The 15,633-nt window shown below is 52.7% G+C and overlaps 1 protein-coding gene across 1 annotated transcript in view; it reads left to right on the forward strand.

Moving 5' to 3' along the window:
• The window catches only part of ARRB1 (arrestin beta 1), a 54,988-nt gene that overhangs the window by 21,902 nt on the left and 17,453 nt on the right, over positions 1 to 15,633 (forward strand). Inside the window, exons 3-6 of the mRNA XM_029056687.2 lie at positions 377 to 437; positions 3,468 to 3,512; positions 4,136 to 4,332; positions 8,106 to 8,165. Coding sequence (XP_028912520.1) covers positions 377 to 437; positions 3,468 to 3,512; positions 4,136 to 4,332; positions 8,106 to 8,165 — 363 coding nt within the window. The remainder of the gene's footprint in view (positions 1 to 376; positions 438 to 3,467; positions 3,513 to 4,135; positions 4,333 to 8,105; positions 8,166 to 15,633) is intronic.

Below are 15,633 nucleotides of genomic sequence, written 5' to 3' on the forward strand. Positions count from 1 at the left end.
ACATGTACACACAGACACACCTGTCTCTCACCCCAAACTCAAGCTCAGAGCTCAATTCCCCCTCCTCTGCCCCAAACCCCCCGCCCCTCACACCAAGTCAGGGGAGGGAGGCTCTGGGGGGGAAGAGGGGTCGTCAAACCTCTTTCTGAGATCAGAATCCCCCCATCCTATCCCCACTCCCCGGGCTCAGCTGGGACAGGTGAGCAGATGGATGGACAGACAGATGGATAGACGGGGGTCTGGGAGAGATCGCCCTTGTTCCTCCAGGCCCAATGGGGAACCCAGGAGTCCGAGTGGATCGATCCAGTGGGAGTGGCCCTTTCCTGACCTTAGGGAGATGTCCCCACCCTTGACCCTTCTCACCTCTCCTCCACAGCTCACGGTCTACCTGGGGAAGAGGGACTTTGTGGACCACGTAGATATGGTGGACCCTGTCGGTAAGTGGCTGGAGAGGCCTCTGAGGGGCTGGGGTATGTGACTTCTCCCCCTCCTCTTCTTCCCCCTTTTCTTCCTCCTTCTCCTCACATCCCTCTTGTTGTCCTCCTCCTCTCCTTTCCCCTCTTCTTTATCCCTCTCCCTGCTTCTGGTCCGAATTTGTATCCACCTTCCCCCACGTGTGGGCTCCCAATCCTCCATCACAAGGGAGGGAGCAGGGGAGGCTCAGTTCCCACAGAGCTGTAGCTCATACTGAATCAGGCATGAGAAGCAACGTGGCGTAGGGGATAGAGCCAGGGCTGGGAGTCAGAAGGTCATGGGTTCTAATTAATTAAGTAATGTTGGTATTTGTTAAGCGCTTACTATGTGCAGAGTACTGTTCTAAGCGCTGGGGAGATATAGGGTAATCAGGTTGTCCCACGTGGGGCTCACAGTTTTAATCCACATTTTACAGATGAGGTAACTGAAGCACAGAGAAGTGAAGTGACTTACCCAAAGTCACACAGCTGACAAGGGGCAGAGCTGGGATTCGAACCCATGACATCTGACTCCCAAGCCCATGCTCTTTCCACCGAGCCCCGCTCCTTCCTCAGCGCTTAGTCCAGTCCTCTGCCTGCAGGAAGCTCTCAATAAATGCTCTGACTCATTGCATGAATATAATAATGTTGGTGTCTGTTAAGCACTTACTAGGTGCCAAGCACTGTTCTGAGCGCTGGGGGGGATACAAGGCGATGAAGTTGTCCCCCGTAGGGCTCCCAATCTTCGTCCCCATTTTCCAGATGAGGTCACTGAGGCCCCGAGAATAATAATAGTGTTGGCATTTGTTAAGTGCTTACTGTATGCAGAGCACTGTTCTAAGTGCTGGAGTTGATACAGGGTCATCAGGTTGGTCCAAGTGGGGCTCACAGTCTTAATCCCCATTTTCCAGATGAGGTAACTGAGGCCCCAAGAATAATAATAATAATAATGTTGGTATTTGCTAAGTGCTTACTATGTGCAGAGCACTGTTCTAAGCGCTGGGGTAGACACAAGGGAATCAAGTTGTCCCATGTGGGGCTCACAGTCTTAATCCCCATTTTACAGATGAGGGAACTGAGGCACCGAGAAGTTAAGTGACTTGCCCCAAGTCACACAGCTGACAAGTGGCCGATCTAGGATTCGAACCCATGACCTCTGCCTCCCAAGTCCGGGCTCTTTCCCCTGAGCCACGCTGCTTCTCTTAATAATAATGTTGGTATTTGTTAAGCGCTTACTAGGTGCCAAGCACTGTTCTAAGTGCTGGGGGGATACAAGGCATTGAGGTTGTCCCGTGTGGGGCTCCCAGCCATCGTCCCCATTTTCCAGGTGAGGTCACTGAGGCCCCGAGAATAATAATAATATTGCTATTTGTTAGGTGCTCACTATGTGCCAAGCACTTTTCTAAGCACTGGAGGGATACAAGGCGTTGAGGTTGTCCCGCGTGGGGCTCCCAGCCTTCGTCCCCATTTTCCAGATGAGATCACTGAGGCCCCGAGAATAATAATAATAATAATGTTGGTATCTGTTAAGCGCTTACTAGGTGCCAAGCACTGTTCTAAGCCCTGGGGGCGATACAAGGCGTTGAGGTTTTCCCGCGTGGGGCTCCCAGCCTTCGTCCCCATTTTCCCGATGCGGTCACCGAGGCCCGGAGAAGGGAGGCGACTGTCCCCGAGTCCCCCGGCCGACGAGGGGCGGAGGCGGGATTCGAACCCATGACCCCCGGCTCCCCAGCCGGCCGGGCCCCGGGCGCCCAGCCCCGCTCCTCCGCCCGCGGGAAGGGCTCAGACCCCGCGGGGCGGGGTGGGGTGGGCCGCACGGCTTGGGCACTTGTCTGCTCTGTAGCCTTGGGCAAATCTCTCATTCACTTCTCTGTACCTCAGTTACCTCGTCTGTAAAATGGGGATTAAGATCGTGAGCCCTTTGTGGAACAGGGATTGTGTCCAACCTCATTTGTTTGTATCCACCCCCGCGTTTAGTACAGTGCCTGGTGCATAATAAGTGCTCAACAAATACCATTAGTATTAATAATAATTAGTATTATACTTTATACTCATACTAATAATAGTAAAGTATAATAATAATTATAATAATAATTATACTTTATTATTATTATTAGTATGAGGCTGCCCTGCCCGGTAGGGGGATTTGATGTGGGGGGTTCCTTTGGCCGCCTAGGACCGAAGCCAGGAGCCAGGAAGTCAGGGAATGGCAGACAGACATATTGCTGGAGCAGGAAAGGTGGTGTTTTCCACAGTCTATGTCCATGGTGGATAATTGAGGGTTTATCCCTAGATCATCAACCTTTTGGCTTTTCTTACCAAAACCACAGAACATTTGCACCTTGGTGATTTCAACGTCCTCGTCCATATTGGGGAGTGTATGGGGAAACTGAGGCCATAGTGGGACAGGGGATGAAAGGGATGGAGTGGGGGTGAGGAGCAGCGTGGCTCAGTGGAAAGAGCCTGGGCTTTGGAGTCAGAGGTCATGAGTTCGAATCCCAGCTCTGCCACTTGTCAGCTGTGTGACTGTGGGCAAGTCGCATCTTCTCTGGGCCTCAGTTACCTCATCTGTAAAATGGGGATGAAGACTGTGAGCCCCACGTGGGACAACCTGATTCCCCTGTGTCTACCCCAGCGCTCAGAACAGTGCTCTGCACATAGTAAGCGCTTAACAAATACCAACATTATTATTAACTGCCCCCTCCAGGAAATGCAAAGATTGAAAGGGAACAGGACAGTGGGGCCGGGAGTTTGGGTGGCAGAGAGGCTCCTTGGTTGGGAGCTGGGCTAAGGGGGCTCAAGGAGAGACAACAGGAAGGACTTCCTGGCAGCGAGGGGCTGGAGGCCGGCCGAGGAGGCTCCTTCCCCCGAGAGGCGTTCGCTGTCCCGGATGGATGAGGGAGGGGTAGAGAGAGGGGCCTGGACAAGATGACCTCTGGAGGTTCCGTCCGGTGGGGGCTGGATGGATGGGGAGGGATCTCATTCCGATTCCTCGTTCTGCTCGCTCCCCTGCAGATGGTGTCGTGCTGGTGGCTCCTGAGTACCTGAAGGAGAGGAAAGGTGATGAGGGGAGTCGGGCGGTGGGGTCGGAACCCGATTCCCCTCCCATCCTCAGCCCCGGGCAGCCTCCCGAGCCGTCCGTGCCTTCCCCTGCCCCTGTCTCCGGCCACCCCTTGGACCCTTGTCTTCCCCTCCCCCCGCGGCCTTGCTCTATCCCCGTCCCCTCAGCTCTGCTCCAGCTGGCCGGGGCCAGGCTGGCTAGCGGCAGCAGGTTCAGTGCCCTCCTGCTAGTCAGCTGCAGTTGGGGGGGATGGGCCCTTGCCTGGGTGTGGCCCCCGCCTCAAGGATTTATGGATGTAACACTGCCAGGGGCCAAGGGCCGATTGGGTGGGGTTGGCAGGGAGTCTGGCTGGCCTGGTATGGTCTCCCCTACCTTCAAGAATGCCAACTGACAGTGGCTTCTAACCTGGGGTCCCCGGAGGGCTCTTAGAGGACCTGGACTCCTCGGCCCTCCCCTGCTGGAAGGGTCCGGTTGTCCCGGACATTGAGGGGACTCGGAGAGGGCAGGCTGGGGAGGGGACTAGGAAGGGTCCTGAGGGCCTGGGACACAGCTCCCTCGTCCACCTGGGTGACCCCCCGCCCCCGGTCGGCCCCCTCCCTCCCCTCTGCTGCCCCTGCTGCAGTCTTTGTCACGCTGACCTGCGCCTTCCGTTACGGCCGCGAGGACCTGGACGTGCTGGGCTTGACCTTCCGCAAGGACCTGTTTGTGGCCAACGCCCAGGCCTTCCCGCCGGCCCCCGAGGACCGGCCTCCGCTCACCCGCCTGCAGGAGCGCCTTATCAAGAAACTAGGGGAGCACGCTCACCCCTTCACTTTCCAGGTATGCCCTTCCCCCCACACTACCCCCTCTCCACTCCACATCTCCCCTCACCAGCTGGCTGGCTTGGGCCTCCATCCAGTTGTGTGGCCTAATCAATTAATTAGACATATTTATTGAGTGCTTACTGTGTGCAGAGCACTGTACTAAGCACTCGGGAGAGTACAATATAATAGAACTGTGGATTCGTTCCCTGCCTGCAATGAGATTAATGGAAGGCCTGGGAGTTGGGAGACCTGGGTTCTAAATCCTCACTGCCACTTGCCTGCTGTGAGACCTTGGATGGTCAGTTTAGATGTGGCACCGTCTGTGTTTGGAATTGTATTTTCAGTGCCTGTGAGCAGGGAATATGTTTACCAATTCTGTTATATTGTACTCTTCCAAGCACTTAATACAGTTGCACATAGTAAATGCTCAATAAATATTATGGTTTGATTGATTGGTTGATCGCCCTCCCTCCGCTGTGGGGCCTGCCAGCTCAGAAGCAGCTCTGGGTTCAGGGACCCCCAGAATAATAGTAATGATGGTATTTGTTAAGAGCCTACTATGTGCCAAGCACTGTACTAAGCTCTGGGGGGGATACAAGCAAAATCCTATGTAGGACTCACAGTCGCGTGGCTCAGTGGCAAGAGGCCGGGCTTTGGGAGTCAGAGGTCATGGGCTCTAATCCCGGCTTTATAATTTATCAGCTGTGTGACTTTGGGCAAGTCACTAAACTTCTCTGTGCCTCAGTTACCCCATCGGTAAAATGGGGATTAAGACTATGAGTCCCACATGGGACAACCTGATTACCTTGTATCCCCCCCAGAGTTTAGAACAGTGCTTGGCACATCATAAGTGTTTAACAAATACCATTATTATTATTATCATTGTTATTATTTTACAGAAGAGGTAACTGAGGCCCAGATAAGTGATGTGACATACCCAGGGTCACACAGCAGACAAGCAGCAGAGCCGGGTTTAGAACCCATGACCTTCTGACTCCCTGGCCCTTGCTGTAGCCACTTCCCCCTGAACCAAAGAGGCTCCGGAGCAAATGTGGGTCATGAGTTCCCTCCGCCCCCGAAGAAAACTCAGTCAGGGTTTGGAGGGGACTCCATATTTATTACTGGTGCAGCCTGTAGGTGCAGGGTGTCAAACGTGATGCCGGGCAGGAGGATGAGGTGATGATGTTACAGGCTGGATGGACCGGAGACCAGACAGCCCTCTGCCGCCTCCAGGCATCGGGCAGGGGACAGGAACCCCCAGAAAGGGGCCCCCATCCTACCACCTGCCCTGACCCACCCAGAAAGCCCGTCTCCCTCCCCTCCATCCAGCGGGAGCCTGGCCACAGTTCAATCACCGCAGAGCAGTAGGGAGGAGCTTCTCTCCCTTTCTGATTGCCTCTTCCCCTGGACCCCCACCCACTCCCGCCCGGCCCTCTGGAGAGAGGGAGATAGGGGGGCAGGGGAAGGTGTGGAATGAATGAGCCGGACCTCCCCTTCGCAATAAATCACCCCTCCTCCAGAGACCTTCCCAGACTAAGCCCTTTATTTCCCTTATCTGTCAACGATGTACTTGGCTGTGCATCCTTTAAGCACTCTGATATACGACCCAGCTCCGCAGCACTTACATAAATATTTTTATACTCTAGAACAGTGCTTGGCACATAGTAAGTGCTTAACAAATACCATCATTATCATCATTATTACTAGGAAAGCAGCATGGCGTAGTGGATAGAGCATGGGGCAGGGAGTCGGAAGGTCATGGGTTCTAGTCCCGGCTCCGCCACATGTCGGCTGTGTGGCCTTGGGCAAGTTACTTAACTTCTCAGTGCCTCAGTTACCTTATCTGTAGAATGGGGATCGAGACTGTGAGCCCCATGTGGGACAGGGACTGTGTCCAACTTGATTCACTTGTATCCACCCCACCGCTTAATAAAGTGCCTGGCACATAGTAAATGCTTAACAAATATAATAATAATATTTTTGAATGCTGTCAGTGTCCACCTCTACTGCAGGGTCCAGCAGGGGATCACCTGCAGGGCCAAGTTCCCTACTGGGGCAGGGCTGGAGTTTCTGATTCCAGAGATTGAGGGTCCCGGGGGCTGGGGGAAGAGGGGAGGGAGCCAGCTGGACCAGTCTGACTTTGTGACCGTTGCCCGTTCGCTCTGTGAGAACAAGGGTCTCCCCTTCCTCTCCGGCGCCTTCCCCCAGCTGCCCTCCCTGCTCTCCACCCTCCACAGTGGGAGTCCACAGTCACAGTGAGTCAGTTGGTCACTCTGACGTGGCAGAGGCCCTCCATCGCGTCCCTCCCGGGGATTGCCCAGAGATAAACAAGACCAAGGAGGAGAGCGGTGACTCCCCCATCCTAGCTCTCTGGGACGCTCTGGAAGGAATGGGTAGAATACAGGCCCAGGAGTCAGAAAGACCTGGGTTCTAACCCAGCTCAGCCACTTGTCAGCTGTGTGACTTCGTGGGCAAGTCGCTTCACTTCTCTGTGCCTCAGTTATCTCATCTGTAAAATGGGAAAGCAGCATGGCTCAGTGGAAAGAGCACGGGCTTTGGAGTCAGAGGTCATGGGTTCGAATCCCCGCTCGGCCACTTGTCAGCTGTGTGACTTTGGGCAAGTCACTTAACTTCTCAGTGCCTCAGTTACCTCATCTGTAAAATGGGGATTAAGACTGTGAGCCCCACGTGGGACAACCTGATTCCCCTGTGTCTACCCCAGCGCTTAGAACAGTGCTCGGCACATAGCGCTTAACAAATACCAACATTATTATTATTATTATTAGATAGAGCAAAGGCCCGGGAGTCAGAAGGACCTGGGTTCTAACCCAGTTCTCCACTTCTCCGCTGTGTGACCTTGGGCAACTCACTTCACTTCTCTGTTGTGCTTCAGTCACCTCATCTGTAAAACAGAGATTAAAACGGTGAGCCCCATGAGGACAGGAACTGTGTCCAACCCTATTTGCTTGTATCTATTCCAGTATTTAGTACAGTGCCTGGTACATAGTAAGCACTTAACGTACCATCTTTATTATTATCACTACTGTACAATAATGATAATATAATAATGATAGTATTTGTTAAGCGCTTACTATGTGCCAAGCACTATTCTAAGCACTAGGGTAGATATAAGGTAATCAGGTTGTCCCACGTGGGGCTCACAATCTTAACTCCCATTTTACAGATGAGGTAACTGAGGCACAGAGAAATTAAAGTGATTTGCCTAAAGTCACACAGCTGACAGGTGGCAGAGTTGGGATTAGAACCCAGGACCTCTGACTCCCCAAGCGCATGCTCTTTCCACTAAGCCTTGCTGCTTCTCATACAATACAATAGTAATAGTAGTAATAATGGTAATAATAAAATGGGGATTAAGATCGTGAACCTCATGTGGGACATGGACAACGGCCAACGCGATGACCTTGTATCTACCCCAGTGCTTAGTGCGATGCCCAGCACATAGTAAGCGCTTAACAAATACCATAAAAAAAAGCAAAATGAAAAGAACAGGACTTCCTGCCCTCTCCGATCGGTCTCTACCTTGCCCCAGCCTCCTGCAGCTCAGCGTCACTTGGTCCAGGCCTGACAGAGCCTCTGGCACTATGCCCCACTTGCCAGGCAGAGGGAGTTAACCTAGAAAGGCTTCCTGGAGGAGGTGATTGCGGGCTTTTCTGAATACCTGGAAGTTGGGGAGGAGCTGGGTGATTAGGGAGATGAAGGGCATGGGAATGGGGTGGATTGTGAGGATGCCTGGAGGGGAACCCTAACTAGGTGTCGCTGTCTCCACAGATTCCCCCCAACCTCCCCTGCTCCGTCACGCTGCAGCCTGGACCCGAGGACACAGGGAAGGTAGGTGTCGGTGGCCCTGCCTCTCCCGGAGCTGGGCCATGGGGCCTTGGCCGTGTCTGACACTGGATATTCCTGGCAGTTTCACCAGTGCCCCTGGGGCAAGAAACCGTGAGGGTTCTGGCTGAAGGAGACCAGCCCCATGGCACCCCCTGTCCCCAGTGTCGGGGCAAGGAACCGTATCTGCGGGGGTGGGCAACTCCTAGATCTACCCTCCCACCTCCAGTGCTGGGATGAGGAACAGTACCCCTTGGGGTTCCCATGAGACCCTCTGTCCCCAGTGCCGGGGCAAGGAACCATACCTGTGGGCATTCCGGCTGAGGGGAGACCAACCCCTAAGTCCTCACCCCCACCCACAGTGGTGGGGTGAGGAATTGTACCCATGGGGGTGCCAGCTGAGGGGAGATCAGTCTTTAGGTTCCCCCTCCCCACCTACCCCCGGTCCTGGGACGAGGAACCGGTGCAGAGAGACCAGCCCCCGGTGCTGGGGCAGGGCCAGCGGAAGCAGGTTGCAGACAGGGCTTAGGACATCTTCCTCCCAGAGCACCCATCATGGAGCTCCTCCCCTCAGCCTCCCCCTCACCTGGGTCCTTGAAGCTCTTTTCTCCCACCAATCACAGCACCTGACCCTTATCTGGATCCTGTCTCTCTCTCTCTCTCTCTCTCTCTCTCACACACACACACACACACACACACACACGCACATACACACAATCTCTCTCTCTCTCTCTCTCTCTCACTCACTCAAACACGAGTAATGGCAATTCAGACCAGGCTCCCCTGGCCAGGCTCAACCTCTCCCCTGCCTGCATCAGCCTGGATTCTCCCATCCTGAACCCTCTTGAGCTTCCCAGCATCCCTCTCTCTGGCAGAGATGTTCCCAGCTGGAGCCCCGGAGATTGCTCCAGGAGTCCCGGCGCTATGGAATTTGGCAACATCCCTGGCAGGCTCGGGACTCGGTTGGATTCCGGGTCCGGCCCTGCTCCGAGCCGGGGCCGGTAGCCACGCTTGAGAGAATGGGCGGTTCTGGGTCCTCACCCTTTCCTCGGGAACCTCATCCCGCCCTGAGCTGGGGGCCCCAGGACACCAGACTCACACCGGCTTTCCGCTTTTTACTGGACAAGATCGACGCTATTTTGCTCAAGCTAAAGGGTGGGGGTTTGAGGATCGGGTTAAACCATAAACAGCCATCGGGATGAACCAGTTTGCCACAGATAACCAAGTTGAGGTGACTTGTCAGACCTCTGAGGGTTAATATTTCTGCAGATAACCAGGTTGGGGTGGTTATCCAGAGGCTGAGCGTTCTCTAATGAGGGAACCGAAAGATACGAACGTTGATTTTAAGCGGTCCTTCAATCCCCCAAGCAGGGCAGACAGGCCGTCTCCAGTCAGTGCCAGTAGCCAGGTGGCACAAGGAAGCGGGCTGGAAGCTGGCCTCTAGGTGCCCCACTTCCCTCCTCGACTCTTCCAAAGTGGCCGTCTTTCACAGTTCACTCTTGTGGCTTCCAACTCTGGGGTCAAACATGCCTCACTTCCTGTCCCCAATGTACCACATCCTTACCAGCCCCAAATTGACCTCCTCAATTCCCTCACTTACCTCCGTCATCTCCCCATCTTCCCCCTTCACCCATTTCAATCATTCAATTATGTTTATTGAGCACTTACTATGTGCAGAACACTGTACTAAGTGCTAGAGAGAGTACAGTATAACAGTGTTAGTTTTCTTCCCTTTTTAAGCCAGGCAGTGGCGTGGGAGCTGGGATTGTGTGATTATGAACCCTCCCCTTTGCCATCCAACTAGATATAATAAAATAATGATAATGACTTAGCAAAAACCATAATAATAATGACATTATTTTTGCTAAGCATTTACTATGTGTCAAGCACTGTTAGAAGCAGTGTGGCTTATTAGTGTGGCTTAGGAGAGTGGCCTGGGAGTCAGAAGATCATGGGTTTTAATCTGGCTCTGCCACATGTCTGCTGTGTGACCTCGGGCAAGTCATTTAACTTCTCTGGGCCTCAGTTACCTCAACAGTAAAATGGAGATTAAGAGTTTGAGCCCCAAATGGAACAGGGACTGTGTCCAAATTGATTAACTTGTATTTACCCCAGTGTTTAGAACAGTACTTGGCACATAGTAAGTGCTTAACAAGCACCGTAATTATTATTATCATTATCCTAGGCACTGGAGTAGATTCAAGTTAATCAGGTCAAACACAGTTCCTGTCCCATGTGCGGCTCACAGTCAGTGTGGAAGGAGAACAGGTATTATTGCCAGCTGTGTGACCTTGGGCAAGTCACTTCACTTCTCTGTGCCTCAGTGACCTCATCTGTAAAATGGGGATTAAACCCATGAGCCCTGTGTGGGACAGGACCATTTCCAACCTGATTATATCTACCCCAATGTTTAGTACTGGGTTGGGAACATAGTAAGTGCTTAACAAATATAATAATAACAATAAAAGCAGGCCTTTGAATCAGGCTGGGCTAGAGTTTGGCAGGATAGTTTACATGTTCAGCTCTTTCAGTTTCCAGAATATACTAGGGGCATTAGTACACAGAATAGACTATTAGCCCAAAAAGAGCTGATCAGCTGGCCACAGGGACATGGTGACATAGGCCTGCACACACATGCACACATGTGCAGCATACTCATACACACACACACACACACACCAAGGTCCTAGTTTGGTTCCCATCTCCTTCCCCCATTCACCCTTCCCACAGATGGTATCACCATGACCCTGATGTTAAATCAGAGGACCTGTTAAGAGGCAGAGAAAGGCAAGAAATATCGTGGCCTAGTGGAGAGAGCACAGGCCTGGGAGTCATAAAGACCTGGGTTCTAATCCCGACTCTGCCAGTTGCTTGCTGTGTGACCTTCGACAAGTCATTTCACTTCTCCGTGTCCTCAACTGTAAAATGGGGGTATGTGTTTTTCTTCCGATTTAGACGGTGGGCCCCATGTGGGACGCGGACTGTGTCTGACCTAATTGACTTGTACCTGTCCCAGTATGGTTAGAATAGTGTTTGTCACAAAATAAGCACTTAAAAAACAAAATAAAGAAAGGGACTTCCCTCACTGGCAGAGATGGGGAGGGCAAATTATGCACTCTCTGGCTAGAACGGTGCTCTATCTCAGCCTCTGCTGACTGGAATCATGGCATCTCCATCACTGGACATCTGGAGACAGGCAGCTGGGAATGGGGCAGTCAGTATTTGTAGTGATCATTATTTATAGGGTGCCTATTGCAGGTGGAGCACTGTACTGAGCACTTGGGAGAATACAGTAGAGTATGTATAGAAGTACTTTGGGAGAAGCAGCCTGGCCTAGTGGATAGAGCCTGGGCCTGGGAGTCAAAGGCCATGGGTTCTAACTCCGGCTTCATCACCGTTCTGTTACGTGACCTGGGCACTTCCCCTATCTGTGCCTCAGTGACCTCATCGGTAAAATGGGGATTAAGACTGTGAGCCCCATGTGGGCTCCCTGTAAAATGTATAGGGATTAGCTTGTATCATCTGCCCGGATCATCTTCTTGCAGAAACGCTATGGGCATGTCACTCCCCTCCTTAAAATAATAATAATAATGTTGGTATTTGTTAAGCGCTTACTATGTGCAGAGCACTGTTCTAAGCACTGGGGTAGGTACAGGGTAATCAGGTTGTACCATGTGAGGCTCACAGTCTTAATCCCCATTTTACAGATGAGGTAACTGAAGCACAGAGAAGTGAAGTGACTTGCCCACAGTCACACAGCTGACAAGTGGCAGAGCCGGGATTCAAACCCATGACCTCTGACTCCCAAGCCCGGGCTCTTTCCACTGAGCCACGCTGCTTCTCTAAAAACCTCCAGTGGTTGCCTATCAACCGCGGCACCAAACAAAAACTCCTCACTCTTGGCTTCAAGGCTCTCCATCCACTTGTCCCCTCCTACCTCACCTCCCTTCTCTCTTTCTACTGCCTGCTGCGCTCCTCCTCTGCCGCCCGCCTCCTCACCGTCCCCCATTCTTGCCTCTCCCACCGTCGACCCCTGGGCCACGTCCTCCCGCGGTCCTGGAACGCCCTCCCTTCTCACCTCCGCCAAACTAATTCTCTTCCCCTCTTCAAAACCCTACTGAGAGCTCACCTCCTCCAAGAGGCCTTCCCAGACTGAGCTACCCTTTTCCCTCTGCTCCCTCTGCTCCCTCTGCTCCCTCTCTGCTCCCTCCCCCTTCCCCACCTTCACCTCCCCTCAGCTAAGCCCCCTTTCCCTCTGCTCCTCCCCCTTTCCCTTCCCTTCCCCTCAGCACTGTGCTCATCTCTCTATATTTTTATTACCCTATTTATTTTGTTGATGAGGTGTCCATCCCCTTGATTCTATTTATCGTGACTATGTTGTCTTGTTTTTGTCTGTCCGTCTCCCCCGATTAGACTGTGAGCCCATCATTGGGCAGGGATTGTCTCTCTGTTGCCGAATTGTACATTCCAAGTGCTTAGTACAGTGCTCTGCACATAGTAAGCACTCAATAAATACCATTAAATGAATGAATGAATCTACCCCAATGCATAGTACAATGCCTGGTACATAGTAAACTCGTAACAAATACCATTAAAAAAAAAAAGATCCCTGCAGGGGTGGGGGGAATTTATCTAGCAGGAAGGCAGATGTGGAAAAATTTACAGCTAAGTGGAAGAAGAGAATGGGAAGATGGATCTACAGATGAGAAAGTGCTTAAATAATAGAGGATGTAAGTGTTGTTCCTCTGGATGTAGCAGCCAGGGGCCCCGTGGGATTTATTGGCCTGTCCGCTTAATTGGCCCGAAAGCCAGCCCTCATCTAAGGGCCTGGGGCCGTGGGACAGCACCGAGGGAATCTAGCTGGAGGTCTTCCTGGAAGCAGTGGTCCTTCTTCATTGCCCACTCCCTGCTACAGAGCAGAGCTGGGATGAGCGCCCCGAGCCTCAGATGCCCCCCCAATTCCTAGAGCTCCCCCAGACCAAGAAGCCCTCGCTAGCCAGGAGGGAATGTCCCTGTCAGCCAAGTTCCGCAGGTAGGTGAGGGTCAGGAAGAATGATTTGCCCTCCTCTAGACTGTAAGCGCCTAGTGGGTGGGGAACAAGTCTGCTCTCTCTGTTGTATTGTACTGTACTCTCCCAAGCACTTAGTACAGTGCTCTGGCCCCAGTAAGAGCTCAGTAAATGCCATTGTTTGATTGATTGATTCACTGACAGGGCGGCCCTCAGAACAAGCTCTAGCTCGCTCTCTCCCCACCTCCCTCCTATATGTGTACACACAAACACACACACAGACCCACCCCCGCACCCCACCCCCCAGGATCGTGTCCCCTTTCTGCCCGGAGTCCCAGTCTAGTGAAGCAGCATGGTCTAGTGGGTAGAACACGGGCCTGGATGTCAGCAGGTCATGGGTTCTTATCCTGGCTCTGCCACTTCTCTGCTGTGTGACCTTGGGCAAGTCACTCCATTCCTCTGTGCCAGGGTTACCTCATCTGTAAAATGGGGATTAAGACTGTGAGCCCCATGTGGGACAGGGGACTGAATCCAACCTGATTTGCTTGTATTTTCTCCCCAGCATGTAGTACAGTGCCCGACAAATAGTAAGCACTTAAATACCGTTATTATTATTATTATTATTAATAAATATCCTAGCCAGGGTCCCTTTGACCACAGGGAGGCCCCCAGCTTGCACAGGGCTGTGCACACAGTAATCACTTATGAGATAGTGTTCCCCTGTCTCTCTCCCAGCTGACTGTCTCATCTCTAAGTGTCTCTGCATTTGCCTTCCATGGTCTTTCTTTCATGTGGGCCACCGGTGATGGGGCTTTGTCCTGAGGGTCGGGGGCCCCTCTGGGGGCGGTGAAGGGGATCCTTGGTCCCCTCACGGCACGTTCAGGAGGCAGTTGGGCCACTGACTTGCCCATATGCCCGACTCCGACTTGATCCCGCTTCTCCTGGCCCCGGGCCCGCTGACCTCACTGTTCACACCACCTTCCTAGGGAGCATCGCCACATGGCAACTGAAGGTTTTCCGGGTGCACTGTGCACATGCATTGTGTGCAAATTGTGTGCTGGGTGCATTGTGCCCAAATTGTGCGCTAGGTGTGTTGTGTGCCAAGTCATGCACCGGGTGTGTTGTGAACCAAGTTGAGCACTGGGTGTGTTATGTTCTGAGTTGTGCATTGGGTATTAATAATAATGATGGTATTTATTAAGTGTTTACTATATGCCAGGCACTGTTCTAAGCGCTAGGGTAGATACAAGGTAATCAGGTTGTCCTACATGGGGCTTACAGTCTTAATCCCCATTTTCCAGATGAGGTAACTGAGTCACAGAGAAGTTAAACGGCTTGCCCAAAGTCACACAGCTGACAAGTGGCGGAGCCGGGATTAGAACCCACGACCCCCGACTCCCAAGCTCATGCTGCTTCTCTACGTGTCTTGTGCCGAGTTATTCATTCATTTGGTCATACTTATTGAGCGCTAACTGTCTGCAGAACACTGTACTAAGCGCTTGGAATGTGGGCCAAGTTGTGCACTGGGTGTATTATGTGCTGAGCTGTGCCCTGGCTATGTTGTGTGCTGAACCGTGCACTGGATGTGTTGTGCACTCAGTTGCATGCTGAGTTGTGTACTGGGTATGTTGTGTGCCGAGTCATGCGGTGGGTGCGTTGTGTGCCGAGCTATGCGCTGGCTGGGTTGTTGTGCCCTGGGTGTGTTGTGCTGTGAGATACGCACTGGGTGTGTTGCATGCCAAGCTGTGTGCTTGGTGTGTTGTGTGCCAAGTTATGCGCTCGGTGTATTGCGCACCAAGTTATGCCCTGGGTTTGTTGTGCCATGAGTTGTGGATTAGTTGCATTCGTGCACCAAATTGGGCCTTGGGTGTGATGTGTGCTGAGTTATATGCTGGGCATGTTGTGTGCACTGGATGCAGTGAGTTTCAGAGCCTCTAGCCAGTGAACTGTAGTGTGGCGCAGTGGAAAGAGCCCGGGCTTGGGAGTCAGAGGTCGTGGCTTCGAATCCCAGCTCTGCCACTTGTCAGCTGTGTGACTTTGGCCAAGTCACTTAACTTCTCTGTGCCTGAGTTACCTCATCTGTAAAATGGGGATGAAGACTGTGAGCCTCATGTGGGACACCTGATTACCCTGTATCTACCCCAGCGCTTAGAACAGTGCTCTGCACATAGTAAGCACTTAACAAATACCAACATTATTATTATTATTGTTATCTCTTTATTGTCCCCTGCTTCCCCGCTCCGGCCTCCCACCCGCCTGCCCTGCCCCCTGGGCATTCACATACATACACACACACACAATCTCAGTTTCTCCCCTCTGCCCCCCATCCCTCCATCCCTGGGGCATACACACACACACACACACAGGCACACACACACACTCAGCTTCCCACCATGCGCCTCCAGGTGGTGCGGGCCAGGTGCTGGGCCGGGCACGGGGCATCGGGAGAAAGATGCCTCAGGCGGG

This window comes from Ornithorhynchus anatinus, chromosome 2 (genome assembly GCF_004115215.2).
Source record: "Ornithorhynchus anatinus isolate Pmale09 chromosome 2, mOrnAna1.pri.v4, whole genome shotgun sequence".
In the NCBI taxonomy this organism is placed as follows: Eukaryota; Metazoa; Chordata; class Mammalia; order Monotremata; family Ornithorhynchidae; genus Ornithorhynchus; species Ornithorhynchus anatinus.